Source organism: Chrysochloris asiatica, unplaced genomic scaffold, assembly GCF_000296735.1.
Source record: "Chrysochloris asiatica unplaced genomic scaffold, ChrAsi1.0 scaffold00131, whole genome shotgun sequence".
Classification (NCBI taxonomy): Eukaryota; Metazoa; Chordata; class Mammalia; order Afrosoricida; family Chrysochloridae; genus Chrysochloris; species Chrysochloris asiatica.
Window position 1 is genome coordinate 5,018,310 of NW_006408649.1, and position 21,061 is coordinate 5,039,370.

Sequence of the window (21,061 nt, forward strand, 5' to 3'; positions counted from 1 at the left end):
TTTCAATGGCTGATTTTTCAGAAGTAGATCATCAGGCCTTTCTTCTGAAGCATCTCCAAGCAGATTCAAACCTGCAATCTGGCAAGTAACAGCAGAGCATATTAACCTGTTCATACACCCAAGGACTGCTCCAAGCCAAAAGGTATATTCCTAAAATACAAAAGGCCTACAGCTTAAAATAATGAAAATGTTTATTAATGAAAGAAAAATAGGGCTCCAATTTCTGTCCTCTGTACTTTGTTAGATACTCAGTGGAGAGACCTCAATGGAGGTGGCAGCAGGATGAAGATCTAAAGGAAGAGTCAATATTAGACACTGACACCTGAGAAAAGCAAAAGCTGACCTCCTGTGGTGGAGAAGAAGACAAGTCTCTGCCCCATCAGGAGGGCGGGGCTGTGTGACTAGGCAGATGGCATTGATTACATCTGAAAGCTCCAGGGCCTGTCGATTTCCGCAAAGGGTTCCAGCTTCCAGTCTGCAGATGCTGGCACTAATCGGTTTCCACAAAGCAGAGGAAATGAAAACCCGGTGACGTCAAGAGATAAAGATCTTCTAACCAAAGAAGAAACATATAAAGGAGCATGTTCTTGACTTCACCTGAGGTATATCTATGCTAGGAAATGTCAACACTGAACTCTGATTGGGGCTAAGGTAGAGAGGAGAGGGATGGAATGCACCTTGTCTCAAGAAAGAAAAATAAAGCTGAGCAACACCGAGATGGCTTCAGGAACAATGCCCCTCCCACATCCTTTAAGCACCATTTACTTCTCCTCAGTCCAAGGCTTGCACCAGCTTAAAGGACTTGTCACATCCTGGTCAGTCAGCTAGCTGGCCCCACATTTGTGCAGTGGGCCAAGAGCTAAGTGCAAAGGAGGCTCAGCAAAGCAGGACTGACCGATTGCTGAAGCTGATCGTATGCCAAACATTGTGTTCACTTTCAATGATTTATTTAACTCTATGAGGAAAGGCCTCTTGCTGTTTCCGCTTTACAGATGAGGCAATGCTGGCACAAGGAGACTCAGTTATCTGTCAAGGTTAAGTTTACTAATAAGTACAAGAGCAGAGATTTGAATTCAGACAGCAACTCTGACTCTACACTGGAGTAAGCTGTCCTTCACCCAAATGCAGGCCTTCACTTGTAACTCAAATTTAAACAAGGAGCCTCAGAGAATGGGCTGACCAAGTATATCTATCATGCAATGCCACAGCAGGGAGAGGAAGGCTGGGAGGCACAGGGCAAACCCTGTGAGGACATGGACATGGCTCTCTTATCTGATCCCAGGGCCCATATCTACAGGGTGGCACTTCCTATGTTACACAGACCATTTCAGATTTTACTACAGGAACTGGAGGGGCAGAGAAAATTCAATCAGGGTCAGGGTTAATGTCTTCAAAAGCACTTCTCAGCGCCTGTGGATCTTGAGGTTTTTCAGCAGTGTAAACGGAAGACTCTGCCTTTCAGAAGCAGCGCTCAGGAAACGAGAAGAGAAGCGACACAGGTTGGAGGAACATGATGCTCATTTTGTGTACCTTTGTACATCTTCACACTATAAATCTTCTCCTGTGCCCAACTTTTCATAAATCTTTGCACTATTCTGGGCCTGACTGGACTTGCTGGTCAGCCTCAAAGCAATGATATGTTGTTGGTGTGTTGTTAAGTGCCATCAAGTCAGTTGTGACAAAGCAAGAAAGAGGAGATAGCCTAATTCTAAAGCCTACTACTTCACAAAGGAGTCCTCGTGTGGCGCTGTGGGTTAATGCGCCAGACTGCAAAGCCATTTGAACTGCAAGGTCGGCAGTTCAAGCTCACCAGCTTCTCCTCGGAAACCCTACACAGGGTCGCTATGGATCGGATTCCACTGGATGGCACTTCACAAGGGCGCCAGTCCTCACAGAAAGGACTGCCACATGAACCTGCAGTGTTCTGCTCATCCATGACAATAGCTACTTTCTTAACAATGACTCTAGAAACCACTGTCACTTACAGAGTGCCTGTGCTACTTCTTGAGTCACAGGAGCCACCTCATTAAACCCTCACAACCATCCAGGTGGTGATGGTGGCTATTGTGTGCCAACAAGTCAGTTCTGACTCCTAGTGAGTCTGTATAGTTTGTGAGGCTGTACATCTTTATGGGAGCAGAAAGTCTCATCTTTCTCCCTCAGAACAGCTGGTAGTTTTTAACTGCTGACCCTGAGGTTCACAGCCCGATTCATAACCACTACTCTACCAGAGCTCCTTATAGCGTGGTATTATTATTTCTATCTTAAAGCAGCACAGACACATTGAATGACTGATCCAATATTGTTGTTGTTAAGTGCTATTGAGTCTGTTCCGACCGATAGTGACCCTGTTTCTGAGTTTCTGAGAAGCCGCTGGTGAGCTTGAATCACCAACCTTGGGTTGGTCACCCACAGCACCACACAAGTAGCAAATTAGCCAGAATTTGAATACAGAACACAACTCAAAATAGACAGCCCAGAGAAGCTGCCAATTGAATAAGAGACAAACTGGCACTGGGTCCTCACATAAACTTGTGTGTTATCTGTGTATGAAGCTTTACATACCTAACTAGGGAGAAGCTAGTCGTAAGACGTTCAGAGTTCCATTAGGAATGTTTCCAATGATAGCCACTGATGTTAAGACAGTTCAGAATCTATCATCTACACATAAGGAGCATCTTTTCTGAGTACATCTCTTCCATACTATTGTAAATCTTTGCACCATTCTGGGCCTCAGTTTCTGTACCTGATGCATTCAACTTGCTGGTTGACTTAGTAATTTTAATATGATCAAAAGAAAGCGAGAAGAGGATGTGGCCACCTGAGAATCTTGTTAGATTCTGAATCAGTATATCTGGGATGGAAATGCAAAGTCTCAGCAGGGTGTCACCCTACAATGAACTGGTTTGAAGCCATGGATGTGGAAGTAACCCAATAAGCAGGTCACATTTTGAGCCTGGAGTGGGGTTGGAAGGGGGTGGTGGCAGCCAAATTAACTGTTAAATGCCTCCACCTTCAATCACTCAAGATTATCAAACACATGTCCATGAGATAAATGTGTCAAACAGCTGATTATTTGATATTTAATAAAGCAATTCAGATAGGAATTCTGATTCTATACTGGAGTAGCTGCCCTTTGCCAAAAAAAAAAAAAAAAAAGCAGGCTATCCCTTAGAGCTCAATTTATGACAACGGACCTCAGAGAATGGGCTGACCAAGTGATCATACTAATGCAACAGCAGGGAAAGGGAGGCTGGAAAGTAGAGAGAAAAATCTATGAGGATATGGAAGACCAGAAGACTTATGGAATGACATCAAAAACATCATACAGGAAGAAAGCAAAAGGTCATTAAGAAGACAAGAAACAAGGAAAAGACCAAAATAGATGTCAGAAGAGACTCTGAAATTTGCTCTCCAGAGTAGAGATGATAAAGTAAATGGAAGAAATGAAGCGGTAAAAGAGCTGAATAGAAAATTTCAAAGAGCAGGTCGAGAAGACAAAGTCAACTATTATAATTAAATTTGTAAAGACCTGGAGCTAGAAAACCAAAAGGGAAGAGCATGTTCAGAATTTCTCAAGCTGAAAGAACTGAAGAAAATATCTAAGCCTCAACTTGAAATATTAAGATTCTATGGACAAAATATTGAATGATGCAGAAAGCATCAAAAGAAGATGGACGAAATACAGAGTCACTGTACCAAAAGAAAGGTCAATGTTCAATCATTTCAAGAGGTAGCATATGCTCAAGAGCCAGTACTACTGAAGGAAGAAGTCCAAGGTACACTGAAGACATTAGCAAAGAAAAAGCCTCTGGGGAAACTAGACAACTTTGCTTCACAAGGCCTCTTTAAAGTATTCAAGAACAAAGATGTGACTTTGAGGACTAGGGTAGGCCTGACCCCAGCCATGGTATTTTCATTAGCCTCATATGCATGTGAAAGTTGGACAATAAATAAGGAAGATGGTAGAAGAACTGATGCAATTGAGTTTTGGTTTTAGAGAAGAATATTAAAAGTACCATGCATTACCAGAAGAAGAAACACATCTGTGTTGGAAGAATTGCAAGCAGAATGCTTGTTAGAAGCCAGGATGACGAGACTTTGTGTCTCACACTTTGGACATATTACTAGGAGGGGCCAGTCCCTAGGGAAGAACATCATACTTTGTAAAGTGAAGGGTCATCAAATAGAGGAAGACCCCCAACAAGAACAACTGGCACAATGGCAGCAGAAATGGGCTCAAGCGTAATAAGGAATGTGAGGCTGACACAAGACGGGGCAGTATTTCATTCTGTCGTGCATAGATAGGATCATTGAGTCAGAATCAACTTGATGGCACCTACCAACAAAGAAATACTTCCAAAAGTTTCTTCCATGCTTTATTTTTCTTCAAAGGAATGACTAAAGAGTTAGAAAACAAAGATTCCTTACTTTACCATTTCAACATCCTTTCACAGTTAACGTATTACATTCTTATACTATATTTCCATATTCGAGAGAGAACCCTTCAGCCCTATTGAAATTGATGGGACTGAGGGCCAATGAAGTAAAGCCCCCAGCAGCATTGCTTCAGTGAGGCTCCAGGTCTCCTGATTCCTGTCATCATCACACTGTGCCCTCAGGAAATGGTGGCAGTGTCTTCATGTAGGCCACTATCTGGGTTACAAATTTCCTGAGACTCCAGGAATTCAGGAAGCACAGAAGAAGTGAGTTACAGAATCAGAGGCTCACACTCCGAGATGAACAGGTTTAAAAACAAAATAAAACAACAATTTAAAAAAATTATAAAGACTAGTAGACGTTTCGCATTAATAGGTGTATTGAAAAATAATATTAATAAAGTTTCAATGAGCTAATGCTTGCTCAGAAAATTTAGAACATCCTTGGAAAAAGAAACCAGTTTCTGAGAACTGCCCAGACACTGACACTTGGCATATTCTGCAATGGCAAACCCACTGGGACCTCAGCTTGATGAGAGGCAGAGAAAAAGCTCCGGAGTGAAATGATATGATGGCTTGGTCATCAGACTGCCTATGTGACTTCGAGCAAGGTCACTTAACCTCTGTGAGGCCCAGTTATCTCACAAATTCAATGGGTAGCTGCCACTCTCCTGGATGAGCTCATGAAGCGATGATAAGCATCAACTCACCCACAAGACTGAATGAGCAAAGGTGTTCTCAGATATGCTGGTAACAGATAACCATGAGTTTCCATAAGAGTCACATAAATTTTCTTTTTAGGAATGCTCTTTAAAATGAAAAAGAATTTAGGTTTGACATATTTTCACAGTGAATTGTTCTGGTATAGCATTCACAACTGATACTCCTTTCTAGTTCTTTCTGCAGAGGGTCATGCTCTTCCACAAAAGTCAAACCTTACTCCAGACTTAATATCACCTCCTGTACTGGAAAACTTGTTGGAAGCTTGATGTATCTCAGTATATACTCCTGGGTTCTGGAACGTCAAGGATTTAATTTTGCCATGATATACGCCACAGCACTCTCATTATACATTTTACGATAAAGAAGAAATCTAGGGTTGAAGAAACAGCCCTGGAGCAGTGACTAGGAGACGTGAGCTAGGCTACATTCCAGGTAGCTGTGAGCACTGAAGCAAGTCCCGTTATTCTCTGAGTCTCTGCTTCCTGGTTGACAAAAGGAGAGGAATGAAGCACAGACCATCTAGCTGGGACCTCTGGAGTCCAGTCCTGTTCTACTGCTCTGTGACCTGAGGACATCTACCCTACTCTGACTCCCTTCACAAGCATCTGTTGAGTATGTATGTGCTATCATGGACACACCACACCACACACTGCTGATATCTGAAATTTCTCTAAGGGGAGACAATCAACGATGATGCTCTATTCAAAAATGCAGAGCTTGTTCTTCATGTCTTTACTCCGTCTGCTATGTAACTGAGTATTTGAGGGTTGACTGATTCGAATATATGCCCTTAGTTCTGCTCTCCCCTGTCTATAATTGTGAAACTTTACCACTCTGCACTGTGGGGCCTCACTAGGAATGGACATGATGATACTCACATCTCCCTTCCCAACTTTCATTTGGAGAAGTAATTCTCTAAGAAAGGTGGGATGATACCTTAGTCAATAGTCCACTGAGAGTTGGGAACAGGACAAATGAGAATATTTAAAGAAGTACATACTCAAAATGTTATAACAACAACAACAAAAAAAACCCTTGTTGCTGTTATGTGCCATTAAGTCGATTCCCACTCATGGTGACCCTACAGGACAAAGTAGAACTGGCCTCACAACAGAGTGTTGTAAGTTGTAATCTTCATGGGTTGGCACTGTAGGATAAATGCTGGACTGCTAACAGCAAAGCAGGTGATTCAAACCCACCAACCACTCCTTGAAAACCTCGTACAGGGTCGCTATGAATTGGAACCAACTCATCGGCACTTAACAACAACCATCTTTATGGAAACAAAAAAAGCCAGGGTTTTTTCATCTGTACAGTGGTTGGTAAGTTGGAACTGCTGACCTTTCAGATGGAAACCATGTGCTTTAACCACTGTGCCACCAGGCTCCTTAAAATAGATTTTGCAGTCAATATAAAAGTGAAATGACAATAAAGAATGAGGACAGTCGGGCCCGTAGGGGAAGGGGCCCATAGCAGAAGGGGCCTGAACAATGTCACAAAGGGTGTTACGGCAAAATCTGGGTAAAGAAGATGGCCAGAGAATAGGATGAACTGCTGAACTGGCACAATGGCTACAACAATGGGCTCAAACGCAGCCACTCCTGGGAGGGTGGTTGCAGGATCAGGCAGTGTTTGGATTTATTGTACATGGGGTCACTAGGAGTCGAAATTGACTCAATGGCACCTAACAAACAACACGGTAAGAACCTAGGTTTCCAGGCTCCAAGGGCATATGTCTCTAAGCAGAAAAAGAGAAAATACAAGAATTGCTGCCTCACACTCTAGATTTTAAAATAGCTCCTCTTATTGTTCATTAATAAAGGTAAAGACAGTCACTATCAGAGACCATTACATGAACTACCATGGATGCTTATAGTCCTCCTTGTTGTAGGTGGTAAGTGCCGTTGAGTCTATCTGACCCTTCCGTGACCCTGTATAGGGTCTCTGAGGAGCGGGTGATGAGCTTGAACCACCGACCTTTCGGAGCAAACTGATTTTTGCAGTCTGGCACATTAACCCACAGCACCATACAGTCCTCCTTAATGGGTAAAAATATGGAAAAATAAGCAACCTCTTTGGGTCTAAAATGCCAAGTGGTTTTCTGCACTTTGTATACTCAGTTGGATTATAAAAGCCTGGGGAATTATGCCCCTTGGGTTAAGTAACAACAGGCCGTTTTCCTTGGCTAATCCCAAAATGCTTCCCAGATATTTACTTCCCAATTAGCTTAAACCACAGAGATGAAGAAATCAAAGCACACATCGTTTTGTTGTTGTTAGGCTCTCTCTATTTTTGATGCCATCAGATTTCTGTAAGCAATAGTCTGAACATATTATAGGTCACTGGGCAGACTGGCTGGCCAACTACTAGAAGACAGAAAGGTTTCACAGCAAGATCTATGCCAGACCCACAAAAGGGTTTGTAATGACTAAATGAAGTACAAAAACTGAACAAAACGAAAGGAAACAAACAAACAAAAATTGACAGTTGTGGAATTAACTCTGATATGGTATCAGAGTAGATTTATGCCTCATGGGTTCTCACCAGCTGATTGTTTGGAAGTCAACTGCCAGGCTTTTCTTCTGAGGTACCTCTAGGTGAACCTGAACTGCCAACATTTTGTTTAGCAGCAGTGTGATAATTATCCGAATCATCACCCAGAGACTCCTAAATGAAGTGCACTAGCCTTGTAATCAGAGTCCTGGTGTGGCACTGCAGGATAATGCAGTGGACCACAAGGTCAATTTAAACCTCAAGGTCGGCAGTTCAAACTTACCAGCCAATCCTCAGAAGTCCTACATAGGGTTCTATGAGTCAAAACCACTTGAAGGCACTTAACAACAACAACAAGCCTTCTAATCAGATTCATAACAACAGACCCGTTACTTTGCTGACTTCATTCCTGGTAGAGGATGAAAATGCCCAAGGCTGTCATGAAAATTCCATGGCATCATGTATGTGAATCCTTTAGAATAGTTCTCAGAATCCAGTGAGCAATAAATATAAATGAATTGCCTCCCCTAACAGGAACACATTCTTAAAAAAAAAAAAAAGCCACCTAAAAAAGGTTTTGCACTCAAAGTCAGCTGGAAGAGAAAACAGGGATCCATTAGAGTCTAAGTAAAATGTAAGGGGTTAATGGAAGAACCATGAAAGGAGCCCAGAAGCCCAGGATCCTATTTTGAAGTCTCTTAAAATAACAGACTTTCACATGGCATGCATTTGCATAGGCAGTTTCCTCATCTGAAATGTCCTTCCTTCTCACATTGCCTATAACAAATTCATCTCCTAAATTTTGGCTCCCAAATCACTTCCCACACAACTTAGTATGAATTGCCCCTCTCTCCCATCCCGTGGCCTTTACCTGCCCCAGATGTTGTTTTTAGGTGCTGCAGAGTCAATTTCTTAGTGTCCCTACATACAACAGAACCAGGGCTTCCACATTATGGTTCAATCCCCTGCTGAAAGTTTCCATTTCTACTACCAATACACAGAATCAGAATTTACAGCTTAACAAGTTTCCCAGGTGATTCCTGGGATCTTGTTAAACTGTAGATTCTGATTCTGATTCAGTGTATCTCAGATGGAAAGCAAATTCTCAGCAGGGAGTCAAACCTGTTCAAAGCTCTGAGCAGAACAAAAAAAACTGCTAGTTCCTGTGCCATCCTCAAAAATCCTTATGCTTGACCCCACTGTGATACTGAGGTTCTTCCTTTTTTGCTGTTGACCCTCTACTTTACCATGCATGATGTCCTTCTCCAAGGACTGGCCCCCACTAATAACATGCCAAAGCACTTATGAGGAAGTCTTACTACTCTCCCTTCTAAAGGACCATACTAACTGTACTTCTTTCAAAACAGATTTGTTCCTTCTTCTAGAAATCCATAGGTATATTCAATATTCTTTGCCAGCACTATAATTCAAAAGCATCAATTTTTCTTTGGTCTTCTTTATTCATTGTCCAACTTTCACATGCTTATGAGATAAGTGAAAATATCGTGGCTTGGGCTAGGCCCACCTTAGTCCTCAAAGTGACATCTTAGCTTTTTAACACTTTCAAGAAGTCCTTTGCAGATGATCTATCCAATGCAATCTTTGGGCAGTTGAAATTTTTCAGGAAAAAATAAGAATGGAAAGATAATAGAATTATCCCACAGACTTTTTGGTGGTCCACATACATCTTTGATTTCTTGACAGCTGCTTCCATGGGTATTGATTGTAGATCCAAATAAAATGTACTCCTTGATAACTTCAATATTTTTTCTGTTTATCAAGATATTGCTTACTGGACCATATTTGAGGAGTTCTATTTTCTTTATCCTAAGGTGTAATTCATACTGAAGTTTGTAGTCTCATCTCTATCAGTAAGTATTTTTAGCAAGAGAAGGTTGTGTCATCTGCATACTGCAGGTTATTAATGAGTATTCCTCTGACCCTATTATTATATTCTTCATATAATCCAGTTTCTCAAATTATATGCTCATATATGGACTGAGTAGTAAGTAGAATGACAGGATACAATGCTGACACACATCTTTCCTTATTATAAACCATGTAGTATCCCCTTGTTCAAATGAATGTCTCTTGGTTTATGTAGTTTCTAAGTAAGCAAAATTAAGTGTTTTGGAATTCCCGTTCTTTGCAACGTTATCCATAATATGTCATGATCCACAACATCAAATGTCTTTGCATAGTAAATAAAACACAGGTAAACATCTCTCTGGTACTCTCTGCTCTCAGTCAAGATCTAGCTGATATCAATAATCATATCCCCTCATTCCATGCCCTCTTCTGAATCCAGCTTGAATTTCTGACAGCTCCCTGGTAATATGTACTGACGCAACTATTTTTGAATTGTCCTCAGTAAAGTTTAAATTATTTGTGATATTAACATTGTTTGATAATTTCCACATTGTTTTACCACCATCCTTTAGAATGGACACAAATACAGATCTCTTCCAATTGGTTGGCCAGGTAGCTATTTTCCAAACTTATTGGCATAGATGAGTAAGTGTTTCCAGAATTACATTCATTTGTTGAAACATCTCAATTGGTATTCTATCAATTCCTAGAACCTTATTGTTCATCAACGCCTTCAGTGCAGCTTGGAATTATTTCTTTAATACCAGTGGTTCTTTATTATATGCTACCTCCTGAAATGGTTGAACACAGACCAATTATTTTTGGTACAGTGACTCTGTGTACTAGCTCCATCTTCTTTAGATGCTTCCTGAATCAATCAATATTTTGTCCAAAGAACCTTCAATATTGCAACTAGAGGGTTGAACTTTGTTTTCAGTCCTGTCAGCTTGAAAAATGCCAGATATGTTGTTCCCTTTAAGTTTTCTAACTCCAGGTCTTTTGTACATGTTATTATAATACTTTACTTTGCCTTCTCAAACTGTCCTTTGCAATCTTCTGTTCAGCTCTTTTATTTCATCATTTATTTCAATTTGCTTTAGCTATTCTATATTTAAGGACAAGTTTTAGAGTCTCTTCTGGCATCCATCTTGGCCTTTTCTTTCTTTCCTGTCTTTCTGATAATCTTTTGTTTTCTTCTAGTATAATGTTTTTGATGCCATCCACAACTCGTCTAGTATTAGTGTTCAATCCCTCAAATCTATTCTTCAGACAGTCTCTAATTCAGGTAGGATATACTTATGATCACAGTTGGGTCTTATGAACTTGTTGTTGTTAAGTTCCATCGAGTTACTTCTAACTCATAGGGACCTTGTATAATAAGGTTTCCAAGGAGCAGCTGCAGACCTACTGGTTCCAACTGTCCTTGTGGGTTTAGCGCATTATCCTGCAGCACCACACTTTAAAATAACCCACTATATGCCCAGTATATACCTCAAACTTTATTTTTAGTTCATTTGATTATCTAATTCATGCTGATATTCCTAGTCCTGAGAACTGTAATTTATATACATTATACAAAAACCATAAACCAATCCACTACCATCAAGTTGAACAGACCGTCTCATAGCAATCCCCTGTATAAGATTTCCAAGGCTGTAAGTGTTTACAGAAGCAGAAAGCCTCATCTTTTACCAGAATATATAAAATAGGCTTAGAAATACCTGCTAAAATAGTGAATGAATTATAATTCGCTGATTCTAAACACTAAGTGCTCTGAAAATAGTTTTCAAGACCCTGAGTTATTGACACTGAAAATGTCACACAGACTAGCAGTCACCCCAATACCACATATACTATTTGCTGGGTCACAGACGATCTGGGCATCTGTCCTTCTGAGTAAGTTAAATACTCACCTTTACAGAAGGTGGCCATTTCTTTTCCAAGGACACTTAGTATTTCACTTCTCTTTGTATTCCCAAATTTCCTCTCACCTGAACTGTTCTGGGTTGAATTATGTGCCTCCCCACCCCAAAATATATACTGTAAATCCTATCCTATATGCCTGTGGCTATAATTCCATTGGGGAATGAATTTGTCTTTGTTATGCTATTGAGGAAGGATTATTATACGGTATATCTTCAATCAATTTCTTTTGCTATATAAAGATGAAAACAAGGAAAGAAGCAGAGATGGGGAAGTAGAAGCCACACCATGTGAAAATATCCAGGCACAGAAACTCAAAGTGTTAAGAGCCAATAGAAAAAGTCTTCTCTTAGAGTCAGCACCCTGAATTCAAACTTCCAGCCTCCTAAACTATAAGAGAATAAATCTGTTAGTTAAAACCACCCACTTGTGGTATTTCTGTTTTAGTAGCACTAGATAACTAAAACATGTACAAGATACAGAAAAATATCCATTCTAGCTTTTTACTCAAGCCTCCATGAATAGGTCTCACAGTACACAAGTCTCAAAAGATTGAACCTTACCTTTCTTCATCCTTAAAGATGAATTTTCGCAGCTTCAGATCCCGCAGCACCAGACCACCATCATGGCAGTGGGCCACCGCAGAGGCGATCTGATAGAACAGTCTGGCCGCCTCCTCCTCCCTCAGCTTCTTGCAAGTGCGTACGAAGGAATGCATATCCCCATAGCTCCGCTCAAAGAACACATAGGCTTTGGTCTCCCCCAGGATAATTTCAGTGATTTGGTTGATGTTGCTATGGGCAGACAGGCAAAAGCACGGGGCCAGGGACTCCTGGTAGCAGCTGATATCAAACACCTAGGGCAGGAATGACAACAAAACCAAGAGTCAGAGTTATTTCTTACACAACCAAATTACCAAATACTGACACCTCCCCCTCATGCATGAACTTTTTAAGAAGATAGAAAGAGCATTGAACTTGGGACTTATATCATACTGATCTGCCTCCTACCAACTCCATTGCATTGAATTACTTGATGTCTCAGATGCGTGAAATGGGCAACGGATATTTGATTTATAGTATGGGGAGTATTATATGAGAAAATGAAGGTAAAAGAGCTTTGCAAATGTATATAGTACACAAATGGCAAGGTTTTAAAATAATTATTATTTTAAATGTGAAGCCATAGACAGTCCCATGTTTACTTTCCAAAAAAAAAAAAACAAAAACCAAGAAATGTACATCAATAGGCATCAGGCAACATATCGACAATGAATAGATTAAATAATCTAAGAATTGCCTAATTTTTAGATGTGGGAACTGAGACTCAGAGAAGTAAAGCTAAATGTAAGCATCCAGTAAGAGAACAAGGAATAGAATAGCCTTAATATGAAAAGAGTGACTTCTTTCTCTCTTCCCTCCATACATATCTAGCTCAATGAGCCAGTTATGCAATGATTTTCTGTGAATCAAAAGTAGCCTGGGAAACGCTGCCTCATTGTGGAGTTGTGAAAAAAAAGCATCATCAATACTTTTCTTGAATCAGACCCAACAGGAATTAACACTACTGCAAAATTTTTGAGGCTACAGGGAATGGCTTTCTACTCATTTCCAGACGTCCACTAAATCAGGAATACAAATCTCTGGGTTTGGAATGTGATTTTAGTATCTGCCTGGAACGTAGGCAGAATGAATCTTCTGTGTGTGAAAGATGATGCATTGCTAGGTGGGAAAGCAGCTAAACCAGGAATGCTCTTAACAATGTATTTATTATCAGTTCACAATCATTCAGCATCTTTAATATGTTTTTCATTAGTTAGAACATACTTCTCTTGGTCGTCATTTTGCAGTATGGCAGGAAAAAAAAAAATGCTGGCCTAAGAACCACTGAATTTGAGGCTCTAAATCCTGGCTCTGCTACCAATGAACTGAATGAAGGTCTTAGATAAAACACTTCAGATCACACGGCCTCCCTCCCTCCTCTTCATTAAATGAAGAGAATGGTTAAGAACGCTGTTAATTTTGGAGTCCAGATCCCACAGGAGAATCTGATAAAAGCATGGTCCCCCTTTTAGCTGGCAACGCCCATTCTCAAATGCACGCATGATACTGGATTCATTTTAAGGGGATTTGCAGTCTTCCTTCAAAAGCCTATTCAGGGACACAAGCTGGCATTTCAGAATCCACAAGTCCCTCCTAGATTTAAAAAAAAAAATCTGTGAGTCAAACAGGGATAGCAAGAACCTCAAGAAAACTGGTGCTAACCCAGGGCGAGGAAGCAAAGTAACGTTGTGAATGAACCATAATGAGGCATCTCAGGAAAGCGGCACAGCTGGTGCCACTATAACCTAGAATTTAAGAATGAATACTTCACCATCTCCAGAGACCACAAATCACACCCTGATACTGTCAAAGAATGACCTAAGAGCAGTGACCTCAGAGGCCTGTTCAATTAGGAATCTGAAATGCTTGAGTCAACTTTAACACCCTGACTTCAGGCAACAGAAGCTCGGGCAAGCCTCAAAAATTTCATAGATGAATAAAGCCAACGCAGTGGCTAATGTAAACACTATGCATTATATAATGAGGAAGATGTCTTCTGGGGCTCTACACTCCGTTTTTGTCTCCAGTGCTCATTGAGTTATGATTATTCAGAATGTTTCAAGTTCTATTTAAAAAAAAAAAAAAAAGAACCAGACGGTGATTTCTTTTTTCCTGTACTTTTATCCTGGCTCCACAGCTAAAAATATTAGATGGGCATGGAATGTAAATAAAAGTATTCATAATAATAATCAAATCTATTCATGGCAGCTTCAAAATGTAGCCATACCCTTTGCAAAATATGCCAAAATCCAAGATGGTGGACAGAGTATGAAAAATAAAGCATGTACTTAATGTTTTCCCAAATGGAAAGGAGCCACAAACTTTTATTAGTAGCTATAACAGGCATTTATGGGCTTGGATTGATATTTAAACCATCACCTTCAAGTGCAAAATCATGCCATAAGCCTAGTTGCCAGCTTCTTTTAAATGCTTAATTTGGAGCCTTAGTTATATAATGTGACAGTTCAGATAAGGCAGTAAGATTGGTCCATCATTAATAACATTTGGGGGGGGGGAAGTTGCCCAATCTGCCAAGATAGTAATTATGTCAATCTGCACAGTAGCTAACAACAATTCCATGGAAATTATACAGCTAAAGGATCTCTTCAAGCTCCCTTCCTTCATCTGTGTAGCAAATGTAGGGAGTATTTGACAATAAAAAGGCCTGATTATTTTGTTTAAATGGCACTAGAACCTCCCTGTCTCCAAATAGTGTCATACAGAATTCTCTATACAGACCTCTATAATTGAAAGGCATTATATATTGAATCTGTTTCTGCAGACTTTTTTCTTGAGTCAACACAGTGCTAGGAGACATAAACTCTATTTTGAGACATCAAAAGGAACTTGATTCAGTGTGTAGATTTCACTGAGCCTTGAAGTAAGCTAAGAGTCCAATGTATATATCTCAGGATAGTTCATTGAAGCAGCCTTGTAAGACTCACTTGGAGCTTCATACGTTATATACATATAAATCTGCTAGCATAAGAAGTCATCCACATCATTTCTAGTTAAAAAAGGCAGGAAAACAGAAGCTGCTGTGTCTTAAAGGGATGACCTATGTCAAGCAGAACAATGATACTACACACTTAAATCCACTTGAAGCCACAGTGTAATTGTTGAGGGGCTGATTCAATCTTTGCAATAACCAAACCAACAAATCAAGTTCAGTTTTAGGCCAGAGAGCAACTTGCAAATTATACTGTGAGGGCTGCCCAACAGACATATGTCTTGAAGAATCTGAAGGGAGAAGAAAAGAGTAAGGGGGTCAGTGTCATTGCTTTTAAACAAAGAAATAAAAGCAAGATGATCCTGCAAAATTGGCTACAGAGCACCTGTATTTAAAAGCATCTTCAGTCTTTGAAAATTATTAAAATGCTCTACTTAAGTTGAGGAAAAGGAGTGAAAACACTCATTGCTGGGTGATTGTGCATATTTCGTATTCGAGTGGCAGCTTTGTGGAATTCATTCATTTCAAAGGATGACTATCCTATTGTGCAACATTGCAGGACTTCTGAGAATTCAACCAGCTCTGAATAGCCTACTGAATTTTGGTTAACCAGGCACAATTGCTCTGCGTCTCAATAACTTGGAGAAGATGCAAAATGCCAAATGATCAGTACAAGCAAAGGGCAATATTTTTGAAGTCTCCAATTTCCCCCTGAGGTTTGAACTGAACAATCTCAAAACTGACCAAAGACCTCCATGAAATTCAATTTTTTACAAATAAATAAATATTATTGTCCCATATGAAATAAAGCATTAAAAGCAATTCCACAAAGCCATCTGATAAAAGCAAGTCCACAAAACAGGCTGTAATTAATGCTGAAAGTGTGATGCATTATTTTGTATTGTATCTGTGTAGAGTGCCAATTTCAAGAGAAGCATGAGTCCCCACTTTTCCCCTACTCCCCAAAAATAAAAACCTAATAGAGAGCAAATCTAAAATTAAGAGACAATGAATTCTTGATCCATGTCCAATTCCTGGGTAAACAGTACACTCTCCCCCCCCCCCCCTCCCCCTGCAACTATTCTCTTCATCCCCTTGTCTGGAGCCCTGAGAGGAAGCACACAAAGACATACAGACTCATACATACATGAACCAGTCACGGTTCAGGGTCAAAGAAAAAAAAAGAAAACTGAAGTGTTCATCCCTTTATCAGCCCTGAAATCCCACGAGTCTCCAAATACTAGTCCCTAAACCATACAGGCCAAGGTGTGTGTTCAGGTGGATGAGAGAGGAGGGTAGGCACTCAAGTATAGATATGAAAAGCTGAGACTCAAAGGATTCACTATTTTCTACACCCAAAGGTGTGCCCAAGGCTTTGATTTCCACCCTCCAACCTTTCTTTCCAGGTTCTAGACAGAAAAGCTCTAAGTAAACTCCGTCATCAAGGTGGTCCCCCAGGCTCTGCCAGAGGGTATAGATATCTTTACGTGTCTCTTTTAAAGGACACCTAAGGAACAAAGGTTTAACACCTGCATGCTGCTAAGAACAATGGCTAAGAGTCAAGTCATCTGTGGCTAAATTAGCGGGGGATTCCCTACTTCCAAGTTGAAAAGGGAGGGGGCTAGAAACAAGCAGAAATCCCTACGGCTGCGGGACCCGGCATCGCGCAGAAGCGCTCTCCGTGCCTTTCGGAACACGCGTGTCCGTGGCTCCGGCGCAGCCCCGCCGCTCCCCCGCCCTGGGCTCTCCCCAAAACGCCCCCGCCGCAACCCGCCCCATTGTCTGAAACGGTCTGAAAACTTCACAACTAGTCGAACATGAACAAATAAATAAATAAGCCCATTTAGCAAGGATGCGGATAATTATTCCGCGAAACTCCCTCCCCCTGACTGGAGAGCTTGGTGACCTGCTGCCCCACCTCCGGTCCCCTTCAAAGGGTGGTTTAAAAGGCAAAAACAAAAAACGCCCCCGGGCTCTTTACCTTGCACACCAGCTTTTCTCCACTGTGCAGATGTACGGCACGAAAAACGTGGTCTCCCTCCAGAGGTTCCAACAATAAGTATTTCCCGATGCAAGAAACGCAATGCGACAAGGTCGGAGTCTCGGGCGGGCTCGGGGAGCCGAGGTTCGGGCTGAAACTCTGACTGGGCTCGGCGGACCTTATAGACGACAGCTCTTCGAAATCCTGGGTTTTGTTCCGCGATCTCCCATATCTTGCTATTGTGATGGGGGTAGACCTGTGTATGTTCATGAGTGTGGGGAGCACACACGACAAACAAAAAAACCCGCTGGCGAGATAAGTCGCAGGCGAGTGCGGCTGCAGGCGCCTCGGTGTCACGAATTTAAAAGGAAGATGAGAGGGGAGGGGGCGGGAAAAGGGTTACGTGAAGTAGTTGGAAGACCACAAATGAGTGCGGCAGGGCACCTTGTCAGCTCTGAACCTGGTTCCCAGGAGTGAGTACTCGGCTGGCCGGCAACTCGGGTCCTTTTGTTACTCCAGAGCAGCCGGCGATCTGTAGAATCGCCTCACTTTTAGTTTCTCTCTGTTTTTTTTTTTTCCCAACGTGGATCTAGAAGAGTACCCGAATTGCTAAGGTGGGGAGGTGCAGCTCCGGGTTTCCTGAAGAGATCCCCACATCAGGCTTTCCAATCACAGACGGGAGAAGCCTTACAATACTTTGTGCAGTCTTCGCAGAGTCCACAGCGGAGGTTTAATCTCAAAGCGTTAGACACCAAACAAAAAGAAAAAGGAAATAAGCACGAGTCTACCGGCTCGCGACGCACCGCAGACACAATCAGTGCTGCACCCCCTTTTTTGGTGGAAAGGCAAGGGTGGGGGGCGTGGAAGCGAGGGGGGTGCCGGAGAGGGTAGTTACCTACGTTTTAACTGTAGATGGCGTATGAGTCTTTTCCAAGATCGCAAGCGCGCTCCAAAAATTACACAAAACAAAACAAAAAAAAATTACGAGGGAGCATTTAACTTGGAGCGGTCAGCGCTGCCAACAAAAGATTGCAAAACCTGGGCAGAGAGTTACGGAATGGGCCAGGCGCAGGTACCGCGACAAATCCCAGGGCTTGGCCCGCCGTGCGGAGGGTCAGCAAAAGCTCATGCCGCTGTCGCCTTGCTTTCCACCCTCCCGTACACTCTCCAAGTCTTCTGAATAAAGCTAGAAACGCGGTCCAGGACAACGGCTGATCAATGGTCTCCGATTTCCGCGGCACGAGCCTCCAGGGGTCTTCCCGGCGTTTCAAGGTGATGCACCAACAACCCCGCCAACTCGAGGCGTCTCTTTCCCGCTGTATAACTGGATCTTGCCTTGGGATAATTTGCAATCACTCCTTTTCCTACCCGAAACCTAAATGCTCCTGGCGGTTTTGTTTTAAAAAAAATTGACAGCTTTTCTTCTTTTGTTGTGGGCTTTTTTTTCTTTCTTTCTTTCTTCCCCCCCCCCTCCCACCAAAGGTAAGAAAGGAATGTGTATTTTAAAATTAAAGGGGATGGCGGACGATCCCGAAGACCAATCCCCTTGCTCAGCAAACCCGCATCTCCCGGCGAGGCGGTATTAATAGTTACTTACGTGGCCGGGGATCTCGGAGTGAGCGGGGCTGTGTGTGCGCGTGTGTGCGCGCGCGCGCCTCGCTCGCACTGAGTCTCTCCATTCAATGTCACCGACACATTTCCACGGAGCCTCCCGCCTCGATCCCCCCTCCCTTACCCTCCCGCGGCACCCCGGACTGGCTCAGACCACAGCCGGCCCCGCCCCATCTCCCCCAGCCCGGGCCCCCCTCATTGAGTCCTGCTCCCATCAATCAGCCTCGCCGCTGCCAGTCCTCCAGCGGCTCCCCTCAGCGAGCTGGCGGCGCGGCGGCTGCAATAGCAATTGCAACTCCCGGGTCTGGGAAGCCGGGCTCTAGCATAGCTACTGGCTCGCTGGGCCCTGGGTGAGGTAAACAAAGTGCAATATCCTTCCGCGGCTCACACCCGGTGAGTCTTTGTGAGAGAGCTCACTGACCTCAGGAGAGGGCGGGTTGGGAACGCCTCCGCCGGCTTTGTACGGCTAGCGCAACCGGACTGGAAGCGTCGGGGCAAAAGTTGTAGGGTGCTGTCTACCTACCCATGTCTCCCACGCAACCTAGCAGCGCGAAGTGCACTGCACTTCTTCCGTATGTAGTTCATCTTCCTAACGGGTTTGTGTGTGTGTGTTTTGTTGTTTGTTTTTTTTAACCAGTAAGACAGGCATCCTCTGAACCATGGGCCACCTCTGCTCAGATGTTGCAATGGGAGGAGTTTGTTCTGTTTTTGAAGAAAGTGCTTGCATCAGTCTTGCTGCCTAGAGTTTCAAGACCTAGTTTCATTATCTCTCTCCATCCAGTTTGAGTCAGGCCAAATTTAATCCCTAATTCTTCTCTTCCCAAGGCAGTGCCCAAAGGTCCCTGGAAGCCAAATGAGACAAACGTTTGCACCCACACCTTGAGTGCAGTTGGCTCTTAGCCAAAATGCTTAATTTCACTTGTCCTCCTGTCTTAACCCTTCACATGGGAACCGCAAATGCATTCAATACTGAAAGTACGGAAAGAACTGCAGTTTAACCCCTGAATCATTCTTAATTTACTTGAGAAATTTCCAGTTGGCTTTCTTGAATATGAATGCAGGAACACAGGGGCTTGAACGCAAGCAGTCTTGGAACTCCAGCCTCAATTTAATGTACCCCAGTCATAGCGTAGTGGTTACGAATCGGGCTGTTAACCTCAAGGTCGGCAGTTTGAAACTACCACCTGTTCCGGAGGAGAAAGATGAGGCTTTCTGCTACCGTAAAGATTTGCAGCCTTGGAAACTCTGTGCAGTGTCACTATGAGTCGGAACCGACTCCACAGTACTTAACAACAAACAACAGCAACAGTCAATAAAAGGAGTCCTGGTGTGTTTGCTGTGGGTTAATGCGCTGGACTGCAAAGTCGGTTTGAACTTCAAGGTTGGTGGTTCAAGCTCACCAGCTGCTCCTTGGAAACCCTATGCAGGGTCTCTATGGGTCTGAACCGACTCCACGGCACTTAACAACAACAAAGATTCAATAAAAAATCTGGTCTTCCATACATTGGAAACAAATTTAAAGAAAAGAAAAGAAAAAAAAGAGGAAAACTAGGAAGAAAAAAATCAGGGGACTGGGAACAGGGCGTTTAGAAAATTCTTAGAGCTCTCCAAGTTTGTGCAGGCATATATGCTTAATTTCTAATGGGAAGAGGAAAAGGAGAGAGATAAACAGGGTGACCATTATATTATATCTCCCATAGTAGACCCTTTGGAGTGAACAGGGGAGCTATTTATAATTATGCCTGCCTACTGGAACAACCTGAGTCATTCTAGTGATAGAGTTCCTTGGAAGTTAGCCAGAAAGAGAGACAAGACACTAAATGGACAATAGGCTACCACAGTTTGAAAAGAAGGTTAAAAAGTGGCCTCCTGCCTCCTGACACATCTCATGTCACATCCCATTCTCCACAAGCCCATGTTTACATCTATACTGTGATCACTACTGCTGAGCAATGTCCCTTAATCCAGCCTTGTTCCAAGATGACATTCTGTGCCTTTGTCCCTGCCTGAGTAACAGACTGAGGCAATGTCTGCTGATAAGTCAGAAAGTAGGTAGCTAGCTTCCTCTGTTCAGTGGCCAACATCAATGTTTTCTAATAATTATGAGTTGGAGGCCTATGTTTCAGACCTGGGTGGGCCTTTAATTTCAAATGGAAATTGAATCAAGGCATTTTTTTCTTTCTTCCTTGGTCTCTGTTTCTTCATTTGTAAAGTAAGAAGCATAACATCCACCCTGCTCACCTCACGTGATTACTTTAGAATTACATTCTCAGTTCCAGGAAATCTATGCAAATTTACCATAAACCAGGCCCTATGCTGGATGTTAAGAATTCAAGTATGAGTAAGACTTAGTCTCTGCAACCCAGAACCTCAGAGTTTAGTCCCAGAGATTGCAAATTATGGAAACAAATAATTTCATTGTGTAACAATATAGCAATTGGAGTGTGCCTAAAACATCAAGGCAGCATAA

At 42.4% G+C, this 21,061-nt stretch overlaps 1 protein-coding gene across 2 annotated transcripts in view; it reads right to left on the reverse strand.

Annotated features, from left to right (window-relative positions):
- The window catches only part of LOC102812183 (tribbles homolog 2-like), a 32,697-nt gene extending 14,011 nt beyond the window's left edge, over positions 1 to 18,686 (reverse strand). Inside the window, exons 1-2 of one of the 2 annotated variants that reach the window (XM_006869444.1) lie at positions 16,981 to 17,737; positions 12,011 to 12,303 (exon numbers count right to left, since the gene is read on the reverse strand). In XM_006869444.1, the coding sequence (XP_006869506.1) occupies positions 12,011 to 12,303; positions 16,981 to 17,250 (563 nt within the window). In that variant the 5' untranslated portion in view covers positions 17,251 to 17,737. Of the gene's footprint in view, positions 1 to 12,010; positions 12,304 to 16,980; positions 17,738 to 18,577 lie in introns of those variants that run through there. The other variant, XM_006869445.1, reaches the window with a different exon arrangement.
- Between the last annotated feature and the right edge of the window lie 2,375 nt (positions 18,687 to 21,061).